This window comes from Setaria italica, chromosome V (assembly GCF_000263155.2).
Source record: "Setaria italica strain Yugu1 chromosome V, Setaria_italica_v2.0, whole genome shotgun sequence".
In the NCBI taxonomy this organism is placed as follows: domain Eukaryota; kingdom Viridiplantae; phylum Streptophyta; class Magnoliopsida; order Poales; family Poaceae; genus Setaria; species Setaria italica.
The window spans coordinates 41,113,775-41,138,639 of NC_028454.1; the positions used below are offsets into that span (position 1 = coordinate 41,113,775).

Here is a 24,865-nt window from a genome sequence, read left to right on the forward strand (position 1 = left end):
TATAGTTAGTATGTAAAAGCGATCGCAGTTTGTTTACTTGAATGCATATCGAATTTTGATCTGCGTGACTCTTGACACTTTTTTCTTCATGGTGTGAAGTTAATAATTGACAATTTGACACGCCTTGAACTCATAATTCTTGTGTTCCTCACTGGATGGTTTCGTGTGCTACACTGCTAATCTGAAAACGGAGGCGCCTGCCTCCTGGTGTCTTTGGTCTCAGGGCCTGCGGTTCGAGCCGAAAACCGGCTGCGTGCGCTCCAAACCGGTTGGCTCCGCGGCTTCTGCGCTCCCATAGGGCGCCCGCAGCATCAGCCAGCAAGAAAACGCCGCACAAGGCACATTCCAAAGCCCAAAGCTTCTTTCTTCCGCCGCAAGAAGCCCAGCCACCGCCACCTGTTCGCCCCCATCGATATATAACCGCCCCATCTCGATTCGATTTGCCTCACGCACGCACAAACACCAACCGAACTCCACTGTCTCCGTCGCGGCTGATCCACCTCGCACGCGCACGACGAGCCATGGCTCCCAGGAAGTTCTTCGTCGGCGGCAACTGGAAATGCGTAAGTGCCCACCTCTCGATTTGAGTCCGCCCTCTCGTTTTGCCGGAGCTTCGGGTGGCTTGGTTTGATCTCTGACGGCATCCGCTCCCCGGCGCGCAGAACGGCACCGGCGAGGACGTGAAGAAGATCGTCACCGTGCTCAGCGAGGCCGAGGTGCCCTCGGAGGACGTCGTCGGTGAGTTGTCTCAGTTCTCGTGATCTCATCGCCCCCGCGGGCCGCAACCGCGGGGCCGTTTGGGGGTGGGGTTTGTTTTTCACTGGATCGATCTGTGTGCTGATCTCCGGGTTGGTTGGTCTTCGGTGACGTGCGCAGAGGTGGTGGTGAGCCCGCCGTTCGTCTTCCTGCCACAGGTCAAGGGGCTGCTGCGCCTGGACTTCGCCGTCGCCGCGCAGAACTGCTGGGTGCGCAAGGGCGGTGCCTTCACTGGGGAGATCAGGTTGCTTCTCCCTCTTGTGGTTCAGCGTTGTGGTAGATTTGGAAGAACGGAGTGCAGAGTGCTTGTCTGCTCTGTCGGATTGGGGTCAACAGCATTAGATTAGTGTGGGTGTATGGATTACGCAGGGTAGAGGTACGGGTTTCACGTCCTTGTAGCTAGTGTGGTTTCAGTTTCTGCAAATGTGGCTTGATTATGGCAGAAAGGGCTCTAGATTTGGTCACTGGGGATAATATAGGTATGCTTAATCAAACATTTGTATGCTTTTGAGTGACCAGATCTTCAATGGTTTCAAATTTGATACTAGTTGCGTTCATTTTTTTGTATACTAGTAATTGCTAAGAGTCTCTGAACTTTTGGTCGTGTATTGGATCATGTAATATTCAGCAATGCTGGTTACTACAATAGGCTGCTGTTAAGGCAAATAGCACACTTTGTGATTATCGTGTTGAGGTTTGCAGTGCCATAATGATAGTGGGTTGGTCCAGAGTCGCCCATTTTATTAATCCAAGTCATCAAATGACTAGTAAGTGGAGTATTGCTTCCAATCAACTAAAGGGTGTTTGGATACTAGGTGCTAAACTTTAGCAGTGTCACATCGGATGTTCGGATGCTAATTAGGAGGACTAAACATGAGCTAATTATAAAACTAATTGCAGAATTCCTGGACTAATTCGCGAGATGAATCTATTAAGCCTAATTAATCCATCATGGACTAATTAGGCTTAATAGATTCGTCTCGCGAATTAGACTCCATCATCCGATGTGACAGGCGCTAAACTTTAGCGGGTGGTATCCAAACATCCCCTTATATGTGTCAGTTTTCTTGTTGCAGTGCGGAGATGCTGGTGAACCTGCAGGTGCCATGGGTCATTTTGGGGCACTCTGAGCGCAGAGCTCTGTTGGGTGAATCCAGTGATGTGAGTGCATTTTAAATTCTAAGTCTGATGTTGAATTTATTTTAGTTTCCCTGGTCTTATTTATCTCTTGTATTGGCTACTCAATTACTGTGTTATTCTGATGGATGTTTCGAAGAGACTGTGGTCTGATTTATCAGTTGTAACGTTCCTGTGTTATTTTTCTATATGCCTGTGAATAAGCTGTCTTGGAAATTAATGTATTGTTTCATAAAAGAAATACTGGAATTGTGTTGAAAAGATATTAGCATTTCGTGCCAGAACTCAACAGTTGAAATTAATTTACTTACATAAGAGCATTTAGGTCCCAAAACTTGTTACTTCTACCATATTTGTCTTTGGTGAAACAGTGGCTGCTGTTTGGCCAGTAAATATTAGATTCACAATTTTGTATTTTGACCTAACTAGGTGGTATACGATTCAGGCTTTATTTTTACCATTGTGCAATGGTACGAAATCATGTGATTACTTCTGTGTGGATCACCTAAACTAGCATAATAGCTGGGTAGCTAACCAACAAGTTCCAAATATAACAGAATCCATGTTTTCTTGCTATTAGTCTTATTAATTGTGTTCTTTCATCGAGCTGTCTAAATCTTTAAAGTATCCTTTCTAATAATATGGAGTACTTTCTTCAATTCATGACAGTTCGTTGCCGATAAAGTTGCATACGCACTCTCCCAAGGTCTCAAGGTAATTGCTTGCATTGGCGAAACCCTGGAGCAGAGAGAAGCAGGAACGACCATGGATGTTGTTGCTGCGCAAACAAAGGCTATTGCTGGTAATTTTTACTTGCTACTATCATATTATTTAAGCAGATTATATGTAACAAACATTTGCCTCTCTGCTTTCAGAACATTTCAAATTTTCGATCAACTTCTGTTTCTGTTTTCAGTATAGGTTCCTGTATGCAAATTCTCCATTTTTTAATTGCTTATACATTATGTAGCCAAACAAAATCTTCTGAAATTAAAATGAAATAGAGTACATACTGGTTGATGTGAATACACTGAATTATGCATGACACATACTAAATTACTTATATGCTTGTTTATCTACCTAAGTAAACACAAATTATCATGATTAATTGAATCCGTTTTTAGCATCCTCTGTTCTTTTAGGCTGTTGCTACGCATTTCATGCTTGCATACAAAAATAAAGCCATTATGTTTTCTTCAATCTCACTGTTTACTGGGTCTCTTCTGTTTTTTCAGAGAAGATATCAGATTGGACTAACGTTGTATTGGCATATGAGCCAGTTTGGGCTATTGGAACTGGCAAGGTTGCAACCCCTGCTCAGGCTCAGGAGGTATAACTTCTTAAATAAGAGCTCCAACTGCATTATTAACATTCTTTTTCACTTGTTGTTTCTTGACTACAGTGTCTTCCCCTTGTATCTGATACTTATTCTGCCCTGACTAAAATTCAAAATGCACATGATATTGTAGGTTCATGATGGTCTGAGAAAGTGGCTCCACTCTAACGTTAGCCCTGCAGTTGCTGAATCAACCAGGATCATTTATGGAGGTAGCACCGCTGACACCACTAATGGTCTTCCATACCTGTTTGCTAAAGTATTTTGAATTTCTATGAACACTTGATTGTGGGACTGGGAAAATGAAGATAGATTGTCAAAATTAGCTTCTCATTGCTCTGAACTAGGGCTAACCCCTTTTTTGTATCTTGTATGTCTCCAGGGTCTGTGAATGGAGCTAACTGCAAGGAGCTTGCGGGTCAACCAGATGTTGATGGATTCCTTGTTGGTGGAGCATCACTGAAGGTATTATCCCTGTGCCTTCTTAATGAAAATATATTATAACGAAATCCAAGTAGTTATACAAAACAAATGCGTAACTAAAGCTATTCTTGTTACACTGGATTAGAAATATTTTGTTCATAAAGTTCAATGAAAGCATCATGACTCGTATCTTAGCTTAACAAATTCTGACCCCAATTTTTTCACTTTTGCAGCCCGAGTTCGTGGACATCATCAAGTCTGCGACTGTCAAGTCTTCATCTGCTTAGTGTCACTGAACGTTGCCAGATGCCTGTATGAGTGAACGTTGCTCCAATTTGCATCGTTTGTTTAGCGTGCCTATTCTTGCCTTTTCTCGTATCCGATGATAATTGTATGTTACCGAACTTTTAATTCATCACTGAGTTGGGAATGTGCTTCATGCCTGTCTTTTACAAAAGCACCTTTCAGCCTGTTGCATCAAGCTCATCATCATTGCTGCAACTATGCTACTAGACAGAATCAGTACCCGGGCGTGAATATTTAATTCCAGTACCAAAGTCACGAGTAAAGTCAGCAGCTAAGCTACTCGTACTGCGCAGGATCCACAGTTTCATTTCATCAGCGTTGACGAGGTACAGATAGTACTGACGATTACCACTATCTATCTGAAACAAAGCTTTTGAAATTTGGCAACTGGCATATATTATGTGTTAGGCTCTACACACGTCCTCGTCAGTTAGCTGGTAAACCCTAAGGCACGAAATCAGCGGCAAAAAAAAAAAACAAATCAGGCTGAGGTAAGATGCAAACTCGACCTGAAAATTTAAAATGGTGAAATACTACATGACCTGGCACTTGTCAAACGGGTGGTCAGTCTTCTAGGATAAAATGGAGGGCTTTCCGGGAAAAAAGAAAAAGATCTCTGCGCGCTGGGAGTTGACGGGCGCGACTAGCTAGCAGCCAAAGATACACACGTAGGAACGAATTGCCCGCGTAGAAACGATCAAACCCGCTCTAGAATCCCAGCGTTGGCCAGCGGCCACAAGTCCACAACCCAAAGTACAAATTCAAGTACGGGTCTTCGTCAACCCGCTCTACCGGTCGAGGTTGCGCGTGCGTACTGCACACGGGTCGTTGATGGTAAATGGGAAACCGTTGTCTGATAAATCAGCAATGATCGCAGTCACACAGGAAGAATAGTTATGCAAAGTTCCCCCCCCAAAAAAAAAGAGGAAGAATGATGCAAGAGAGGAATCATCGGAGAAGGGTCCACATGGCGCGGGGCTTGGGCCCACGCGCGCGCTGTACTACGTACTCGCAACAGGTCAAAGCACAGCCGTGGGTAGTTGGGGCCGTGGCTTCCTCGAAGACGACACCGCGCACAGCAATTTGCTCGTGCAGAAGCGGCCAAGCTGGCATAACACACGGACGAGTGGACGACGCATCTTTGCGTGGGATGAGAATGAGGTGGACACAGAAAAGGCGTGGGTTCCCTTGTGTGGCGATCCCGGCGGCGACCGCTTCAGACTCCGGAGTTTTGACCTGGGCAGAGCCAGCCGAGCCAACGCAGCGGGGAGCGAGGCGCCGATAAATACGCGCGCGCGCACAGCGCCAGGTCAGGTATCTGTAGGTAGCCTTCGTTAGCACCGGAAGGAAGGAGGACTCAGCGGCCGCCGCCCCCCGACTCCCCAATCTCGAGAGGAAGGAGAGACCCCGGGCTTGGGCTCGTGCCGAGCGGAGGAGGCGAAGGACGATGGGGAAGGGCGTCCTGGAGGTGCACCTCGTCGACGCCAAGGGCCTTTACGGCAACGATTTCTTAGGTGCGTGCGTGCACGGGCCGCGTCTCGCCTCTCGTCGCCGAATCGCGCTCGTCCCCCCGGTCTTGTTCATTCGGGTTGTTTCGTTTCGTTCTTGCGTTTTTCTGTGGGTGGCCCGCGGCCGGTGATTGATCTGATCTGACGGTGCTCCTGCAGGGAAGCTGGACCCCTTCGTGATCGTGCAGTACCGGAGCCAGGAGCGCAAGAGCAGCGTCGCCCGAGGTCAGCCCTCTCTTCTACCTGGGATTCACGATTACCTGTTACGGATCGCTAGTACGCCACCGTTGATGGCATGGACTGACGAATGAACTGCATGCAACTGTATTGCAGACCAGGGGAGGAACCCGCGCTGGAACGAGGTGTTCAAGTTCCAGATCAACTCGGCCGCGTCCAACGCGCAGCACAAGCTCATCCTCCGGATCCTGGACCACGACCATTTTTCCAGCGACGACTCGCTCGGGGAAGCGACGTGAGTGCCCGCCTGCCCGTCAACCATGCCCAACCGCTAGTCCTAACTGGTCCGCCCTCCGGAACAGTTGACCGCGCAACCGCCCGCCCTAACCGTGGGATTCCCCATCAACCTCCGCAAAATTTTGCAGGATCGACGTGACGGGCATCATCAGCCTGGGCGCGGAGCGCGGCACGTACACCCAGAGCGCGGCGAAGCACAGCGTCGTCCTCGCCGACAACACGTTCCACGGCGAGATCAAGGTCGGCTTCACCTTCACCGCCACCCAGGTGCGGTAGAGTTTCGGTCATCATGCGCGGCCGGTGTTTGTGCCCACATGCATTGTTGAGATTTATCTGCATACCGATGTGTGGTTTCAGGTTCAGGAAGATGGAGAGGAAATCGGAGGCTGGAGGTACAGCAGCTTTAATCAGTAGGCGTGGTGACCTCTGAAGTTCTTTAGTTGGTTGGTTTGTAGTGATTCGGGTTGGGTGTAGCTTTTGTTTATACTTAGCCCCTACTCCTGGGTCCCCACTTCCTGAGTAGGGGGCTCTAATTTTGTGTTCAACTTCAGCAGTAGCCCCACTTTCATGTGCACTGTATCGTATCATTGGACGTCTATTCAAGTAAGCTTATAGCCGACAAATTTAGCCATTGTTGTTTGATCGATTCTTTTTGTGTATAAACATATTCTAGTATGCTTAGAGCCGTCAAATCAAATCTGTATGGACCTCGGTGGTTCAGAGATAACAGCAGAAATCTTGTAAGAAACGAAAAAAGGTTGACAACACCAGGGATACCAAATTCAGAAAAATGCTTAACACGTGTACGGCTATACAAAATTCCCCATTTATACGCATTGGGACCCTGATTATCACAAGAAAAACCTAGCTCGAGAGAAACGAACTGTCAACCTCTAGTCCGTCTATGCTTTCCTTTTGTTGTACAATACTGCTAGTGAGACCATACCCTTGCACCTTAACATCTGTACCCATGCTACACTAACTGGACCAACGAGCTCAAGGGCCTGGTCTCGCTAAGGAATCACCTGTACAACCGCACCAAAGTGAACTGCGGTCACGACAGAGGAGCAGACGACGGCCTGGTCTCGCTGAGTAATCACCTGTACAACCGGCACCAAAATGAACTGCAGTCATGGCAGTGGAACAGCGGACTGCAACATTGTTGTCAAGAACGATTCTCATCCCAGTAACTGCAGATTACTATAAATTCAAAGCGCGAGGATTGAGATTTGCATGCATTTACTCCTCAGTATCATCGGTATCCTCAATAACCTCTCTGATTGATAAGATATCGTCACGTGGATGAGCCGTTTCCACAGCAACACTAACTTCATCTCCCACTTTCCCACGGGAAACTATTGTCGTAACTTGCATCCCAACCTGTCAGCGGCAATAGCCATCAGCATTGGAAGAGTGATAACAGCATTGGAAGAGTGATACTCATGAGAAAGATATTTGGAGGGAGATGGAAAGCAAACAGAAACCAGCAAATCGCTATTACCCATTCACAATACAAGTCCAAGGAATACAATTTATAGCTTATTAGGCTAGCAAAGGGATTCAGTTGACCAACTGCCTCTGCAAGTAAAACCTTGTTCTCACAATAGCTACCCAGAACCTCTGGAACTCACAAAAGGAGATGAGCATCCAAGCTGATCCTAGGACCCCCAAACTGGAAGGGGTTAACCAACCACCCCCAACGGCCACATGTTGGATCTCTCTAGTACTATACTCAAACTGGATATGTTCATTTAGTTCTACTGGGATAAGGGTGTCATTTCCTTCCCTTTAGCCAGTTTGGATAAGTATGACTAGCTTGCTTAAGTAGTTGTAAAAAACAGCAAGACAAAAAATTCATAGTCAGAATCAGACTGAACTAAAGAACGGCATTATTGGTTCAATTATGTACTGATGAGCATACCAACTGAATACCACTAACGGATATACCATGATTTTTTTCCTTTTCCACAGCATGTGTTTTTGTCCCAGGTCAATTTGGCTTGTAACCCATACCAATTTGCCCCAAACCAGTTGTCAGGAACCAGGTTCTTGGAATTAAAGAAAAAGTAATGAATCAGTTAGAAGCAGCATCGATCATCTAGGATCGGTCAGACGAGATGATCAGCCAGACCGGTAAATAATTGGAGTAATTTAGGACTTATGGGAGTTAACTGGAACATATGCACACATACCAAAGCCACTACTCCGTATTCTATTGTGGTGAAAGCAAAGGTAGTATTATATGAAAAATCTGAACCACCAAATAAAAATTTATCATAGGGAGAGAATGTTGATCTACCTCCACCAAAAGCAGAGCTGCCATACGATCCTTAACAAACTTAAGAATCAATGCTTTGTACTGCCTCCCCTTTGGCTGTCTCCTCAAGTATTCCAACAACCAGTACCGTAAGCTGTTGCTATGCAGCCTCCTAGCTACTTTAACATGCATGCTCGCAATAAATGTCATTCCTTCTAGGTCACCAGCTGAATATGGTGGAGAATCACCTCTGAGAAAAGCTTTTACCTACAGTTCAACTCCTTGTCAATATTTAAAATCAAGTTGACCATAGATATATGCTACAGATGAAGGTACAATGATTAAATAATGAGAAATTGACAACACACTAAAAAACCTGGCAACATCAAAATATAATTAAATAATGAGAAATTGACAACACACTAAGAAATCTGGCAACATGAAAATAAAAATGCACAATTTCCAAATTTCTTGCCTACTATGCAACTTTTCCTTGACCCATAAGAATAATATAAGCATATTCACCTGGTAATGAGCTAGCAGATCAACATATCTTCGAATAGGAGAGGTGAACTGCACATAGCCAGGAATACCAAGTACACCATGTGGTACAGGTTTTTGAAAATCCATTTCTGCAGCACGGAGCACACTGATATTGGCAAAGCTCCTTGCAGGCCCATCTGGTAGATGAGAAAATGCTGACACTGCCGTGTTAGACTGGGGGTGACCTCTGTATGGCAAAGGGAGATTGTTGTCAGCACCAAAAGCAGCCACTGCCTCGCCACAAAGTATCATCATTTCAGATACAAGCTGCATTGCCGGATTGGCTTGGTCTTCAACATATAAATTAATATTCGGTTCAGGATCATCAGGATTTGACACCTTGATACGTGGCTCTATCATCGCAGTGTCTATTGAACCCTGCAGACTTAAGGGTGTCAAATTTTGGAGTGGGAATGCAGGAGGCGGTCTCCAGAAAAACAAACTTTTGATAAAAGTGGCATGAAGTCTGAAGTGAGAACCAATATAAGAACATAAATACCATCAATGGGCAATGGAAGATGCCGGCCCAACTTTTAGGGATTTACTTTCCAATATAACTTATTGTCAGCTGATGAAATGCTTAAGAGTAAATTTTGTTTGTTTTCCCTCAAAAAAATATGCCGAGGGGGTTGTGTAAACATTATTAATGTCATGTTAAAATTGTTTTTTTCATTCCAATACTTTATAACTACATTGTGTTGTGCTTTCATATGCATATCACAAGTGACTTGTGTAATGATGAATTATGGACCAGCAGATAGGAAAGCAGATTTCGCATGTACCTGGCTACGACGCCACTGTGCACGAATGGAAGCAGCTTCTTGAAGAATCCTTAGTTCTTCCTCTTCTTCCAGGTTCATGTAAAGCAATTCAGTTGCACTCTCATATGTCAACATGTAGGTAGGTTTGATGACTGAATTCTCTAGAGTATATTCTGCAATACTATGCACAAAACAAATGGGAATGTGAATGAATGTGCTACGCCTCTCATGAAATTCCTTTGAAAAAATAAATAAAAGCCAATCTCAAAGAAAACAAAAAAAGAAAGAATTGGCTCAGAAATCAGCAAGGGTAAATAATGGAATATTACCTCCCATCCGGGTGCAAAATCACAGATACGCTTACAGATTTGCATTGTTTACCCTGCTGCAAGCTCATAGCATTCATGGCAAGCCTCTCCGGGAACATCGGAAACGTAGCAGTTGGTAGAAAGATTGAGGTTCCTCTATGCATTGCCTCCCTGTGGACAATAAACATGATTTTCTAATAAATACCAGATGCAATGATAGAAAGGATAGAACAGGAGATGTGACACGGCGACAATGACCTATCGATGATGCTCCGAGGTTTGATCAAGCAGGTTGGGTCAGCAACATGTATCCAGACCTTTATCCTACCATCAGGAAGCCTAGTTGCGCTCAACGCATCATCAAGCTGTATCACCAAGAATTCCCAGTGTATAATGGATTTATTTGTTGGAACAATATTCTCTGTGAAAGATGCAATGGCAAAAGAAACATACTTCATCAGCCTCATCTACATCAATGGCGTACACTTTCAGAGTTGAAAGATCCTTCCTGATATGCTGAAATATAAAACGCCAGAGATGTAGGCATGTATACATGCAGATAAAGAGAAGAAACATCCGGCAAAACTAAATATACCATGTCTGAATCAGGTCTGTCCACCAGAAGCTCCTCCGCAGCAGACAAAACTTCCTCAGTGTACCTGATACGAACATCGTACTTAAAAAGATCAAGGTTGACATGCACAGGGAAGTAACCAACATTTATAAGGAGCTTTAGAGCAGCTGATGACGTCCTTGTGAACCCCATAGCTTTGAGAATCTGCCATTACATTAAAAATCACGCTCACAAACTTCAGCAAGGAGGGAAAACTTAACAATTTCCTTCAATGAAGAACGGTGTTAAATTAAAATATGTTTCGAGTATGAACTTTTATGAAGGAAAAATTACTTGTAAAGCTAATTTTATAATAAATAAGGTTTCTGGACACCCAACAGAACAGTAGTGTAAACGAATTGCAGACTTAATAAGATATCGCGTATGGAAAATTTGGATATTGGAATTTGATATATTACATTTCCTGCTAGTCTTCTTTGTTCATCATCACATGCATCAACTGCGTATGCTTGAAGAGCCTCGATTTTTTGCCTGACTTTCTCATCCACCAACCATGAACTTTTAGGAGGCTTAGACTCCATAGGCAATGCTTTGGCAGACTTGAGTAAGTGGACAAATTCTTCCAGTTCCTTCTCGGCTTCCTCTTTAGCAAGTTTCCGTCGTATAAGTTCCTCTACCTACTACCAGATAAAAGAAAATAAGTCTACCAACCATTCTAACAATGCAGAAATTAATTAATAAGAGTAACTTAAGGAAATCTGCAGTTGCTAAATACACATAAACATAATATGTGTCTGATAAAACATGCCAGATTACAATGTCAAACGTTATGTCAGTTAATTGTGAGGCCAGATGAAAAAGATGAGAAAAACACAGTGGCCCCAAACATATGTTCTTCTCAGGAGTATTACTGGAAACTGGTGGACAAAACCAATATCAAGGACCAAAATGCTAGTCACACAGCCCTATTGTACTCAAACCATGATACTCATCATATGAACATGAAGAAAGATATATGGGAGGTGGATGGGACCTGGCAAGCTTAAAAGGAACAAGGCTACCTTGTCCACTTTAGTCAGCCAGAGTAGAGCATTATGGGGTCAAATGACCCCACGATGATTTTGCAAAAACAAAAGAAAGAGCCATTGCATAAAGTAACTACAGAAAAAGAAGAAGAATTAAACTCTATAGAAATCGACTGCGTTATTGGTGGTCCAACAGACTTGAAATTCCAGAGCTGCAACTGATCACAAGATCAACTGGACAGGGTGGTGCTACTATAAAAGATGCACCATATCTTGCCAAATCATCTAAATATTCACATGATGTAAGTCGCGCATGTATTTAAAAAATATACCTGAGGAGGTGAGCGAGGTTGGTACATGGAATAATCTCTGCTCTCTACCTTGACAAAATACACTATATCCCTTGATAACAAGAAATGTGCACAGTAGCTTTCCAAAGACTCCTTGTTACCATACACTATCTGAGAAAATCACAAGAATCAAATATGAATACGAAACAGGAAAAAATAGGAAGTTGAAAAAAAATAGAAAACCTCACCTCAGCAAACTCCTCAACTGTTATTGATTTATCCTTTTCAGAAAGCTCCATCCAAGCACACTCCAAAACAGTTGGGTCCTGGTAACAAATAATACGATCATCCTGATGAACAGTACACATTGACATAGTACGCAAATATATGTTCCAGCTCATACAGCAGTACGTACCAAAAGATCTTCTGCTTTCTCAAGAAATTCATCAATTCTTGAAGAGTCAAAATTCATGACACCAGGTACAACATATGTAATCTGCTGGGGCTTTATCGAAGACAAGGTACCGTTCTGTAAAAAAGGTAAAACAGTCATGTCACTAGAGAATCCATTAAATCTTTCTGTTTGAAGAAAAACAGTGAAGGATGTATGTCCAGGTATAAATAAACTAGACTGGATAGTTAAGTGGCTAAATTATAGTTCTCCGTTTATAAAGGACCTGATCAGTCACAATCCAGTTTTTCTTTCCATCAGGCCTTTCAACAACTGCAAGCAAAGATCTTTCTGAATCTTTCTGAAATTCAAGCAGCAATCCCTTCTGTAGTGCTCTCTTATCTATCTTATTGTCAGACAGTTCTTTTGTGCCCTGCAATCCTATCCTGAAGAAGAATAAGGAATTCCAACAGTAAGTTTCCATGCACTTTTTATTGTTACAGGAAATGATTGATAGTGGTAACAATTTTTAATAGCCATATGCACCATTCCAGAAATTATCATAAACATCTTGAAGAATGAAGGTAAGAAGACGGGAGAACATCATGTAATGGTCAGAGTATGGTACTACCCACTATAAATGGTAGTGATATTGGATTAGCTAGATGAACGATTGAACCTTAACAACTATACATATTCCAAAAACACAGCATGAATTGGGAAAAATACATCTATCTAAAACAATCTGCTGCAACCACAGTATAATAGAGAAACGGCAGTCCATTGCTATTCTAGTTCGTAACATAAAGCTGGTACAGTATTAATTCCCAATAAGTGTAGAAATGGAGCTCAGTGGCATACATCTTTATATGCTGTTTGGTCATCCATTATCTAAAAAAATGTTTTCTGGTCATGGATAAATTATACAAATGGCAGGCCTGCTGCATAAAATTTTTGAATTAGTCGCTCCTAAGTTTTGTCATAAATAATAATGCAAGGCCCCGCTCCTAAGTTCAGCGCAATTCAGTAGCTAGTGGCACAAGCAACTCAAGCAATGCACTGGCTCAAAATATAACACTAGCTATCTATGTGAGGGTCAAGTGTGAAGGGTGCATTACTTTGCCGAGACCCGGACGCGCCGCCGGGAGCGGAGCTCATCCAGGACGGAATCCACCAGGCTATGCACCAGGCGGCTCCTGCAGCCTCCGTAAAGGGAAGACTGGCCCCAGGCGAAGGCTGCGGCCGGGCGGACGGCGCGGCGGAGGGGGCGGAAGCCGAAGAACGCGAGCGCCGCCGACGAGCAACCGCCCGCCGCCCGCGCCGCCATGGGCGACGGCCCCATCAACCCGCGACGAACGGCCGCCGCGGGGAGGTTTAGTTCGCGGGGGGCGCAATTCGGGGTGGGGTTTTGGCTGGCGATAAGAGACGACGAGCCCCCGCGGCCGCGAGTGGAAAGGCGACTAGGCGAGGATGAAGCGGCGTGTGTGACCGGGAGCGAGGGAGGATGCTGGTGTGGGGGCATGTGGCAACGGCAGCGAGGAAGAGAGGCAGAAAAATCCCGAGGCCACAAGGCGATTTCTACGTGGGCTTTGAACTTGGGTTCTTCACATGGGCCTTACGCTTGCGTGACCGCCAGCTGTCTTGGGCTTAACCGGAGATAGATAAGTGGACCGTATATCAGCCGTAACTCGTAAGGAATACGCTTGCATTCCCCTTAAAAATACACTAAGAAAGGCGTCCCTGCAAAATGACATTTGATCCTTTCTCTATCTTTATAGATTTATTATTACTCCGTAGTATTTATAGATCAGTACGTTCTCCATTTCAAAATGTAGATCGTTTTGACTTTTCTGGATACATAGAGTTTGATGTATGTAGGCATAACCTTGTATTTAGATGTATAGAAAAAATTATTTATTTACAAAAATCAAAACGACTAATATTTTAGAACAGAGAAATTATCTGAAGGACTGGCAAGAGGAAAGAAGAAAAAGTCAGTACAATTTTTGCGTCTTTGTGCCGTGCCACAAGCGTTTCAGCGGATGGTCGGATACTCGAGGTCGAAGACGAGGGAGTGTTAAACTGTTAACATCACATGAATGCACTTATGCACCATTGATTCTCTATCTAAGTTCCATCCATCGATCCTGATACATACTGGCCCAGCGTTTCATGTCGTACTCTGGCTTCGCAGATGCGTCAAATTTCCGTCGTCAGAGTACACAGTGACTGTTGGTTGGCTTTCAGGCAGCGGTTCCTTTCAGCCGCATGCTGCTTCTGGATCGAAGCACGCAGAGGCACATGTCCCTCTCGTCCCGGGGCAGCACATACCGAATCAATCTCCGGATGCACTGCATTGCATGGCCACGCGCAATTGCACGATCTCACTCGCTTTAACTCTGGGCAACACGCAGACGACCTTCTAGAAGCCCAACACGTGCTATCTTTGCGTCCACGAGGGGAAGGCACCGGCCCCCAGCTCCTGTTCTGCTGTACCAGGCAAGGGACCGAGAAAGAGACAGTGAGTGCAGAACCAGTGAAAAGGTCACGTCTTCTAGGTCTACGTGAACTCTTACTATTATAGGTGCTCCCTCCATTTTAAACCCTTGTTTACTTTTCAAGTTGGGAGGTGCCAAATTGACATTTTGCCATAAATGCGACACTGTAGCGTTTCGTTTGTATTTGTGAATTATTGTCCAAATATTGACTAATTAGGCTCAAAAGATTCGTCTCGCAAAGTACAACAAAACTGTGCAATTAGTTTTTGATTTCGTCTACATTTAGTACTCCATGCATGTACCGCAAGTTTGATGTGATGGGGAATCTTCTTTTTGCATAGTGTCAAAGTTGGGAGTTTGGAGGGAAGTAAACAAGGGGTAAATTATAAATTGGCTCATAGCTTCACATGACTCGTATTTTTTAATTATATTTTTTATTTGCTAATAACAATTTTGACAAATTATCAGTAACATCATTGTTAACAAACATGTTACCAATATTTATGGTAGATAACTAACATAAGGCTAAACCGCGTTGGCCATTTCAAATAGAAACTGTTGGAAAAAAAAATATCACTCTTGTAGTAAGAGGAAGGGAAAGGGATCGGCATGTGCTGATCTAGGACCTTTTGGTCTAGATGTGATGATTTTTTTTTGCAAAACAATGAAAAATATTCTTTGTGTACTGCCTATAATGGTGAAGATTTTGACTTGCAATGGTGGTGATGATGACCCCGATGCTATTGCCAACTAGATTCGCCCCTGATCGCCGATCGGCATGGGCCGAAAATGATTTGATAAAGAGGAAGGGACACAATGGAACTACCATAGACGATGAGCGATGAGGAGGTGGCAAAGTTTCGCCACAAGGCAAAGAGAAGGTTGGAGACTTCGCTTTGAGCTAGAGGAAAGTGATGCTGTGGGTGCCATACTGCCATGTTCTCCCTTTTCTCCGTTTTATTAGAATGGAGTACTCCTCAATATGCACGCCATGGTCAAGGTCAATAATTTTGAACCCGAAACAGCAGAGAATATTTTTGGATTATATCCACTAGGATCGGGCAACTCCTCCCCAGAGACTCGAAGCCGCATCCGCATGCAAAGCCAAGTCAAAGGCGACATCTGCACGCCGACGCAGCTCTCGGGTCAAGCGCTACCCTCACTCCTACCGGAAAAGATTGATGCACCGCTCAGCTGCTTGCGGCGTACGAATACAACGAACCTGGACGCTATTTGGCGCGTCCAGTTACATAAACAATTCCACGAACGGGTGCTTTGTCGCCAAGTACAGTCGCTTGGTGCATGGTCAGCGGTTAGCATCATTACAATTAATAAAACGGGTACGCACGTAGTGCTGGTGCGGTGTTTGGTTAGGTGCACAATGGTGCATGCAAATGTTTGTTTACTCGTCCGGGAGGTTTCCTGGGACGTGCATCGTGCATGGAGGTACGTGACTCTATTGTTTTGACCATTATATCGCGAAGCTGCAGTATGCTAGTCGAGGTTTGCTTAGAATACATTGTGTATGTTAATTGGGAAACTAGGAACCATGCATTCGCACTGCACTTACGATGATAGCGACTTTTGTCAACAGCACGATCGAGCTACAGGGGAAAATATATGGAAAAACAGAAGGAGAGGAGCTGATGATGGCGACAGATGAAAGACGTCAAAAACAAGCTGAAGCCTGGAGAAGTGGAGATTATCTTGTATATGAATTAAACAAAAACAAGCTGAACTTAGCCACGTGCAGCGCATATTCCTTTCTCGCTGTGTACACTCTGTCCTAAATTAGATCGTTTTGAATTTTCTAGATGCATAAATATTATTATTATTATCTAGACATAGGGTATATCTAAGTGCATAATAAAAATTATAAATTTAATAAATCTAAAACGACCTATATATATAATTTAGGACTTAGGATGATGGGAGTAGCTTCAGGATACACAACCCACGAAGATGTGTAAATGGAGGGTTAAAGTTAAGTCTTATCAATTCCATTTTCTAAATAGCCGTACTCTATCTAGGCTCTCCAGTGATCAAACCTAGCTATCATGGTTGATGCCGCAATAATTAAAACCATCAAATTAAATAAAAGTGGATGAACAACTAAGAGATCGACAAAGTGGCAGAAGAAAAGGTGAGAGGGGACACGCATGACACGACATGATGCGACGAGGAGTTTTTGGGACGACGACAAACACGGGACGCCGAGCAAGATCATTTGAGGGATCCCGATCACATATATTAGTCTCGCCTAATTCACCTCGATCTGAAGTCACGCACGTTAATCCGGTGTATTTTACGTGGTGGATCGATGCCTGCCGGTTGAGAACGAAGAAGGCATGCGTGGATTGACGTTTTGCTCCCTGCATATGCGACGGCGATGGCTGGCACTGGCAGTGGGCAACATGATTTCTAACTTTCTCGGTTTACACATATCCGACGACTGGACAATTAATACTGGCATTTGCAGTCGCTGTCGAAAGGAAAAGGGCATAATTATTCCATGCATTTGTTTTTGCGGCGAGATGCAATGATCTGATAAAACCTCGACATGTTTGCGCTGGTAAACAATATACGTACTATGTAGTTTTCCTTGTATCCTGTGATTTTTAGCCATCAGCGCGCTGAAGAACATTTTTTTTCTTTCCGACATGAATTGTTTGAGAACTGCTCTGGTACACTCTTTTTAACTTTTAGCACGAATTATAAAGTAGCTCACAAAATAATTAACCATTTCATTAATTAATTTTCACATGGGTCCCGAGTGGGCCAACCCTACCCTTGTTCAACCCAAGCCCGCCCAATCCACGATCCATCCCCATCCGCTTTCCCAGCTCATCCCTTCCGCCGATCCCCCTATTCGGCACCGCTTCATTTCGCGTGTGTGGGAGCGGTCATGCGGTGGCGGTGCCAGCATCGAACAGTGCTTCATGACGGCAAGTTCATTCGTGCCATCCGCTCCCGCCGATACTGTCTCATTTTGCGTGCGTGGTGAAGCGAAGGCGGCGGCGGCGAGGAAAGGATGAGCAGGGAAAGCAGATGGGGATGGATCATGGATAGGATAGGCATGCGCTAGGCAAGAATAAAGGTGGGCCCATTTGGGATCCATGCAAATTTTAATCAACAAAGTAGTTAATTAGTTGGTGGGCTGCTTTAAATTTTGTGCTAAACATTAAAAGAGGAGTACTGGATCGGAGCAGTTCTCAAATTGTTTACGGATCTCACATTTTAATCTGATGATTCAAATGCAATTGCTCATGCACTTTTCAGGACAGTTCCTATATTTTGGGTGTGCAAAAATAACGATCGGATATCGCGGGCTATGCTGGTCTCACCCGAAAAAGATTCCACCTGCCAGATTAGTTATTCATTCAATTTCTAGCAGTGTCCATTGTCCGATGTACCGAAACCTTCTAGAAGGAATCCGTCTGGGGGGCCACTGCACTTGCGCCTCCCATGCATATGCATGTGATGCAGCTCGGATCGTACATAACTAATGTGACCACAATCTCTAGCAAGATTATGCGACGATTTTATTTTAAAAAAAAGATTACGTGACGAAAGAGTCAAAGGGAGTGTTTGGGTACCCTCTGCTAAACTTTAGCACCTGTCACATTGGATGTTTAGATACTAATTAGGAGTATTAAACATAATCTAATTACAAAACTAATTGCACAGATGAAGTCTAATTCGCGAGACGAATCTATTAAGCCTAATTAGTCCATGATTTGATAATGTGGTGCTACAGTAATCATTTGCTAGTGATGGATTAATTAGTCTTAATAGATTCATCTCGTGAATTAGACTCCATCTGTGCAATTAGTTTTGTAATTAGCTCATATTTAATCTTTGTATTAGCATCCGAACATCCGATATGACCTGCTAAAGATTAGCACATCGTATCCAAACACCTCAAAATCTCCTACATATTTATATGCGAGTATCACTATTATCTCACTTGCTATACTCCTAGGTGCTAACTGTGGGTTTTGCACTGTAGTTACATGGACCAGTGGACCGTGAATCCGTGATGTGCTGATGTTGCATGCCATGTTCTTTTTTGCAGCAAAAGCTGTCACGTTATGCCGCGGTCTCCAGGCACCAGTAGAGCAGTGCCAGCAGTGTGCTGCCGGTGCTGCGCGAGCGATGAGCGTAGGACGACGTGGCGAGGGCCCTGCGCGCCGCGCCCACCCGCTGACGTGTCGCTCGGCTGCCACCCGGGCACACACTGACCCCGCGCTCGTCTGTGGAGGCGGCGTGGACAGCTCGGGACCACCACGTGGCTCGCCGGGCTGCCGAGAACTTGGCGGCCAAGGCAGCCGGAACCGTGCGCCCGGTCCCATGCCCCTGCGCCAATCAGGCGATCACACAGGTGATAAAATCGGCCAGATTTTTCTCGGCAAACACGCCAACGATGCCCACCAGTTACGGCTCCGGAAGCCGTGAAATTTCCGCGCGGAGAGCCTGCCAGAGTCGTCGGGATGCTATTTTTTTTCGAGAGAGTCGTGGAGATACTAGGGCCGTAACAGTAATGCACGTGCGATCTGAGCCAATCCCACACGCGGGACCCACCCCCCGTCCCTAATCACCAAACCGATGCCAACAGAAATCGTTTTTAAGGTCGCCGGGCTGTCAAGGTAGTCAAAGTGCCAAACAGAACGGGTCACAAGACTCGCACGAATAAACAACACAACACAACACAACCTTTGTCCACCGGCCCCAGATCATCCCTGCGGACTGCGGCCCAGATAGCCCGCTTCCAGGAAACTTAGGCCGTGTTTAGTTGGGGAATTTGGGAGGTGCCAAATTACTGTTACAGCACTGTAGCACACTGTAGCGTTTCGTTTGTATTTGTGAATTATTGTCCAAATATTGACTAATTAGGCTCAAAAGATTCGTCTCGCAAAGTACAACAAAACTGTGCAATTAGTTTTTAATTTCATCTACATTTAGTACTCCATGCATGTACCGCAAGTTTGATGTGATGGGGAATCTTCTTTTTGCATAGTGTCAAAGTTGGGAGTTGGGAGTAACTAAACATGACCTTACTCCGCGAACGGCCGCACCGGGCGGGGCACACCCGCTCCGTGAACCCACCCCGTGCGCCCGGCCCCATCCCGGCCGCCCACCGCGACCTCCCACGCCAGATCGCACGCCGCAGAGCGTGGACGCGGTGCACGGGCCGGACGCGCGATTGGGGTGAATGGGTGTCGACATTCTCGCACCCGTGCTGATACAAAAGCCCCGGCTCGGGCTAACCTGCGCCTCTCGAAAAACACTGGTCCGCGTCCACCACCTCCTCCCCTGCCTTTCTTATCATTCTCTCTACCCCCCGCTTGCGTCTCGGGTCTCTTCCTCGCTCGCCTTCCCTCTCGTCCCGCGCGTCCCCCGGGTCGCTCGCGGTCTCGCACAGGTACGCCCCCTTGACGAGCTCTCGCGCGTCTGCTCCGTACGCCCGCTGATCCGTCGGATTTAGTCAGCGCGTTCGGGCTCGTGGACTTTATATCGCCTCTGCTCTGAGCTCGAATTCTGATTCGTGTCGTTGTGTTTCCGTGCATTTGCCAGGTCGCCGGCTCTCTGCTGTGTTTGTGTTCTGTATATGCTCTGCGGTGGTGGTGGTTTGGGGGCGCGGAGTCCATATCGATGGTCATGGATACTGGCCTGCACGAGCTGTGCGCGCTGCTGCCGGGATCCAAGCGCGACGGCCACCTGCCAATCTACCCCCAAATCGCCGCGGCCGCCGCCAATGGGTTCACGGCGGAGGACCTCGAGTCGCTGCTCTTCCTGCCGCACGACGGGATCGCTGCCGCTGCGGGCGTCGGCGGCGGGTACCTGAATGTCGCGCCGACTACCGTGGTCCCGCCTGCGTCCACCAACCGCGCGTCGCCGCCGCGGGATGCCGCGGCCGCGCCCGCTCCGGCGGCGGCCGGGCAGCCGGACGACTCGGAGGCATTCTCGGACATCGTGCTGGGGTACATCAACCGCATGCTCATGGCCGAAGACATCGACGACAAGTTCGAGCACTACCCGGAGCACTCCGCGCTGCTCGCCGCCGAGAAGCCGTTCCTCGAGATCCTCGCCGACCAGCCTACGAGCTCCGGCGGGAGCGCGGTCGAGAGCCCCGACGGTAGCAGCGTCACCAACTCCTGCAATAGCTTCGGCTCCTGCAGCTGCGGCGCGGCGGCGTCCGATGGCTTCGGCGCGGTGCCGACGCCGGCGCTCGACTTCCCCTCGGCGGCGTTCCTGCAGCCGCCGCAGCTGTATCAGGATCTGAGCCCTGAGAGCAGCGTGGTGGATGCTGGCGGCCCGTGGCCGTACGACCCGACGGAATTCTATCAGCTGCAGACAAACCCGGTGCCGGAGGCCCTGCTTTCGCAGTCGCCGTCGTTCGCATCATCGAACGGCAGCGGTGTTGCACTATCTGACGGCTTCGGGTCGTTGTTAAGCTCGTCTGGTGTTATGCCGGATGTTGGCTTGACTGATTTTGTTGTGCAGAGCCAGCAGGCTATGCAGTTCTGCCGCGGATTGGAAGAGGCAAGCAGGTTTCTGCCTGACGAGAGTAAGCTTGTGATTGATCTTGAGAAGCCAGCATCTGTTACAGGCTTGGTGGCTAATGTCAAAGAGGAGAAGAGGTTTGCAGAGGTGAAGACAGAGAAGGCTGATGTTGAGGCAGCAATTCACCGGGGGAAGAAGCATTTCTACGGTGATGACTTGGATGCAGAGGAAGGGAGGTGCAGCAAACATTCAGCATCTGCTATCGACACTGATCACCTTGTGCGAGAGATGATGGACAAGGTCTTGCTGTGCAATGGAGAGACGTGCTCCAAAGGTGTCAAGGAGCTGCGTGAAGCCCTGCAGCATGACGTTGCGAGGCATTCGCACGGGGGTCATGGGAAAGGGTCCGGACATGGCAAGGGCCGTGGCAAGAAGCAGCCGAAGAAAGAGGTTGTTGACTTGGAAACTCTCCTCATCCATTGTGCTCAGTCTGTGGCCACTGATGATCGGCGTGGCGCAACTGAGCTCCTGAAGCAGATCAGGCAGCATGCATCTCCCAAAGGTGATGGTGACCAGCGCTTGGCGTACTGCTTCGCCAATGGCCTTGAGGCGAGGCTTGCTGGTAATGGTAGTCAGATTTACAAGTCTGTTATAATGACGCGGTTTCCCTGCACTGATGTGCTGAAAGCCTACCAGCTTTATTTGGCAGCTTGCCCATTCAAGAAGATCTCTCATTTCTTTGCCAATCAGACAATCATGAATGCCGTGGAGAAGGCAAAGAAAGTTCACATTGTCGACTATGGCATATACTATGGATTTCAGTGGCCATGCCTCATTCAGCGGCTATCTACTAGGCCTGGTGGCCCTCCAAGACTCCGGATCACAGGAATTGACACACCTCAGCCTGGTTTTCGCCCAGCAGAGCGTATAGAGGAGACAGGAAGGTATCTAAAAGATTATGCTCAGACCTTCAATGTCCCTTTTGAGTTCAAAGCTATAGCATCTCGGTTTGAGGCCGTTCAGATAGAGGATCTCCAAATTGAGAAGGATGAGCTGCTGATTGTCAACTGCATGTTCAAATTCAAGACACTGATGGACGAGAGCGTGGTGGCTGAGAGCCCGAGGAACATGGTCTTGAACACTATCAGAAAGATGAACCCACATCTGTTCATCCACGGCATCATCAATGGTTCTTACAATGCTCCATTCTTCGTGTCACGTTTCCGGGAGGCCTTGTTCCACTACTCTGCTGTTTTTGACATGCTGGAGACAAACATTCCAAGGGACAACGAGCAGAGGCTGCTCATCGAGTCTGCCCTGTTCGGGCGGGAGGCAATCAATGTGATCTCCTGCGAGGGAATGGAGAGGATGGAGAGGCCGGAGACATACAAGCAATGGCAGGTCCGGAATCAGAGGGCCGGGTTCAAGCAGCTGCCAATGAACCAGGACATCATGAAGCGCGCACGGGAGAAGGTCAGGTGCTACCACAAGGACTTCATCATCGACGAGGACAACAAGTGGTTACTGCAAGGGTGGAAAGGGCGCATCCTGATGGCGCTCTCGACATGGAAGCCAGATCACAAATCATCTCACTAGCTTATTGGGCTTCTATGATTCCAGAGTACTGTAAGTGCAGACCTGTTCATATGTTGGATGCTTGGGCTGATTGTTCCTGGACTGCAACATATAAGCTAGATCGAGCTGCTAAACATCTCTTCACCATCTTATATGGTGACATGATCTGGGTTCCCCCTGCATGTTAGGTAGTTTTGGGCAGTGCATTCTTTGATGGAGCAGGCTAGGTATGTTAATTATGCGGTAGACCTAGGATTGTTTCATGCATGGATCAATCTCATGAAATCTTGTATTATATTTGTTCCCGGTTAATCAGTGCTGTCAGAAATTTTTGGCCTTTTTGGTTTTGGGCTTGTTTGGTTCTGCAATCTTTCGTGCACCTTGTGAGAGCTACTAGGTGTGTGGCCAGTTAGGCAAGTGATGCTATCATGGACTGAACGACTGTCCGGTCCTCTAAGCAGGTGAGCTAACCGCATCTGTAACTTTCCCGTATCTCTGAAACAGGACCGATCAGAGATAAACACTTGACATTTCGGTGAACAGAGCTACGTGAGGAAATTGGCATCGCTCAAGTTCAGTCTGCAGCCATCTGCTTCGCTTGATGCAGAAATGCAGTCGTAAGGCTTCCTGCATGATTGTGTCTAGAACCCCAAACAGCAAAGTGCAAAAGACGAAAACACATCAGCTAGAAGGATCCAAATTGCTGCTCACACATCAGCTGAAACGTCTAGTACCCATGTTGGAGTACAAGTGAATCGTCCAACTTTCCTCATCAGCTTAAGCTTTTAGGTTGAATGTTTACTCATCAGTTTAATCTTTTGGGTTGAACTGATCGGTGCATGCCACTCAATAACCTGATCCAAAAGCATCTACTCGCGTCGGCAGTACACGGCCGCCGTTGGAGCGTCTAGAACGTCGCCCGACAGACGGCGAGTCGGCGACCTGATCTGGTCGACGCGCGCGAGAGATAGCCGCAGGGGAGAGGATTGGGTTTTGGCGCCGCGGATGTCGATCGCCGGCAAATGGACATCGCTTTCTTGCGAAAAGCCCAGCGCATCCGCCGAACTGCAGCAGGCAGCAGCCACCTCCGCCGTATGCATCATTGCATCGCCGTGTCCTCTCTCTCGTCACGAACGGCGGACCGAACGGTGATGAACAGATCGGTCCAACGAACCTACGCCCTGCGCCCCTGCCTGCGTTACGACGAGGAAAACACCAAAAGCTCCTGACAGCGGCGGTAGCTTTATCGCATCTTAAATCTTCGTAAAATACAGTGCGCAGAACAATCTTTTTTTTTTCCTTCGAAAGAGAACAGGAAACGTATTGGTGGCACCAGACGTGGCTTGCAGCAAGTACACACCAAGAAGAATCCAGCACAAAAGGCTTATCAGTTATCAGCGGCGGAAAGTTACGGCAGCTCGGCGATAACTGTTACGGACAAGGTGGGGGTCGCCGTCGCGCGTCGATCGCTGGCGCGTCACGACACTGGCTAGATCAGGCGCACTCAGGGCCTGCTCCAGATATAGCCGTAGCCCCGTAGCGCTCGCTCCGGCGCCGTCGCCGTGGCCGGGCGCCAAATAATATGCCGTTCACACCAGGTCAGCGGACAGAGGGCGCTCAGGTTCAGGTTCACTGAACTGAAGATCGCTGAGGGATCACATCCGGTGCCCGGGCACGAGCGGGCGAATCAAACAGGAGATTCTTGTGCGACAGGCAGAGTTTTCTACGATTTCCGCTAGATTTCGCGGGATCGTAGGGAGTATCCACGAGCGATGTGGGGGCGTGTCATGTGGCGCTGCCCCAATCCGGCGACGTGACAGTGTGCAAAATATACTAGTAGTAGTGCAAACTGTGGAGGGCAAGTTGAACACTGGATACAGAATACCAGAACGGTGTCGCATCGAGTCGTCTCCGTGCGGCGGTCATGCCGTGTGAAGCAGGGACCTGAACATGGCGTGCCCTCATCAACTGTCGAGTTTCGCCTAAGATTGGAAGCTTTGTAAGCAAACATGGAGTATAAACTAACACTGACAGGAACTTATATTCTACGTGTTAGTGTCGACACCCCGGGAGACCTAGAAGCCTCGCTTGGGGTCAATGGGGGCGAAGAATCTGCCGTCTCTCTCGTCGCATCCGTCCTCGAGAGTGAAAGGTGTGTGGAGGGGCTGATTATTTCCGTGTATCGCTAAAGCGAAAAAG

The 24,865-nt window shown here is 46.9% G+C and overlaps 3 protein-coding genes across 3 annotated transcripts; 2 read left to right on the forward strand and 1 right to left on the reverse strand.

Moving 5' to 3' along the window:
* The first annotated feature begins 345 nt into the window (after positions 1–345).
* LOC101760718 (triosephosphate isomerase, cytosolic) lies at positions 346–6,571 on the forward strand. The gene is made up of 14 exons (XM_004970481.4): positions 346–563; positions 663–738; positions 877–1,000; positions 1,833–1,917; positions 2,563–2,695; positions 3,129–3,223; positions 3,363–3,441; positions 3,612–3,694; positions 3,886–3,933; positions 5,283–5,472; positions 5,626–5,691; positions 5,800–5,938; positions 6,069–6,207; positions 6,298–6,571. Exons 1-14 carry the CDS (start codon positions 522–524, stop codon positions 6,352–6,354), a joined length of 1,356 nt encoding a protein of 451 aa, XP_004970538.2. The 5' UTR covers positions 346–521; the 3' UTR covers positions 6,355–6,571.
* A 143-nt stretch (positions 6,572–6,714) lies between these two features.
* On the reverse strand, positions 6,715–13,611 carry LOC101761508 (ribonuclease II, chloroplastic/mitochondrial). The gene is made up of 14 exons (XM_004970483.2): positions 13,208–13,611; positions 12,376–12,535; positions 12,114–12,227; positions 11,947–12,024; positions 11,741–11,869; positions 10,842–11,060; positions 10,405–10,587; positions 10,263–10,325; positions 10,068–10,174; positions 9,831–9,980; positions 9,523–9,682; positions 8,723–9,118; positions 8,240–8,464; positions 6,715–7,320 (listed from the first exon to the last, which is right to left on the reverse strand). The coding sequence occupies exons 1-14, from the start codon at positions 13,609–13,611 to the stop codon at positions 7,180–7,182; spliced, it is 2,529 nt and encodes an 842-aa protein (XP_004970540.2). The 3' UTR covers positions 6,715–7,179.
* A 6,267-nt stretch (positions 13,612–19,878) lies between these two features.
* On the forward strand, positions 19,879–23,008 carry LOC101761908 (scarecrow-like protein 9). The gene is made up of 2 exons (XM_004970484.3): positions 19,879–20,009; positions 20,162–23,008. The coding sequence occupies exon 2, from the start codon at positions 20,240–20,242 to the stop codon at positions 22,685–22,687; it is 2,448 nt and encodes an 815-aa protein (XP_004970541.1). The 5' UTR covers positions 19,879–20,009; positions 20,162–20,239; the 3' UTR covers positions 22,688–23,008.
* The last annotated feature ends 1,857 nt before the right edge of the window (positions 23,009–24,865 follow it).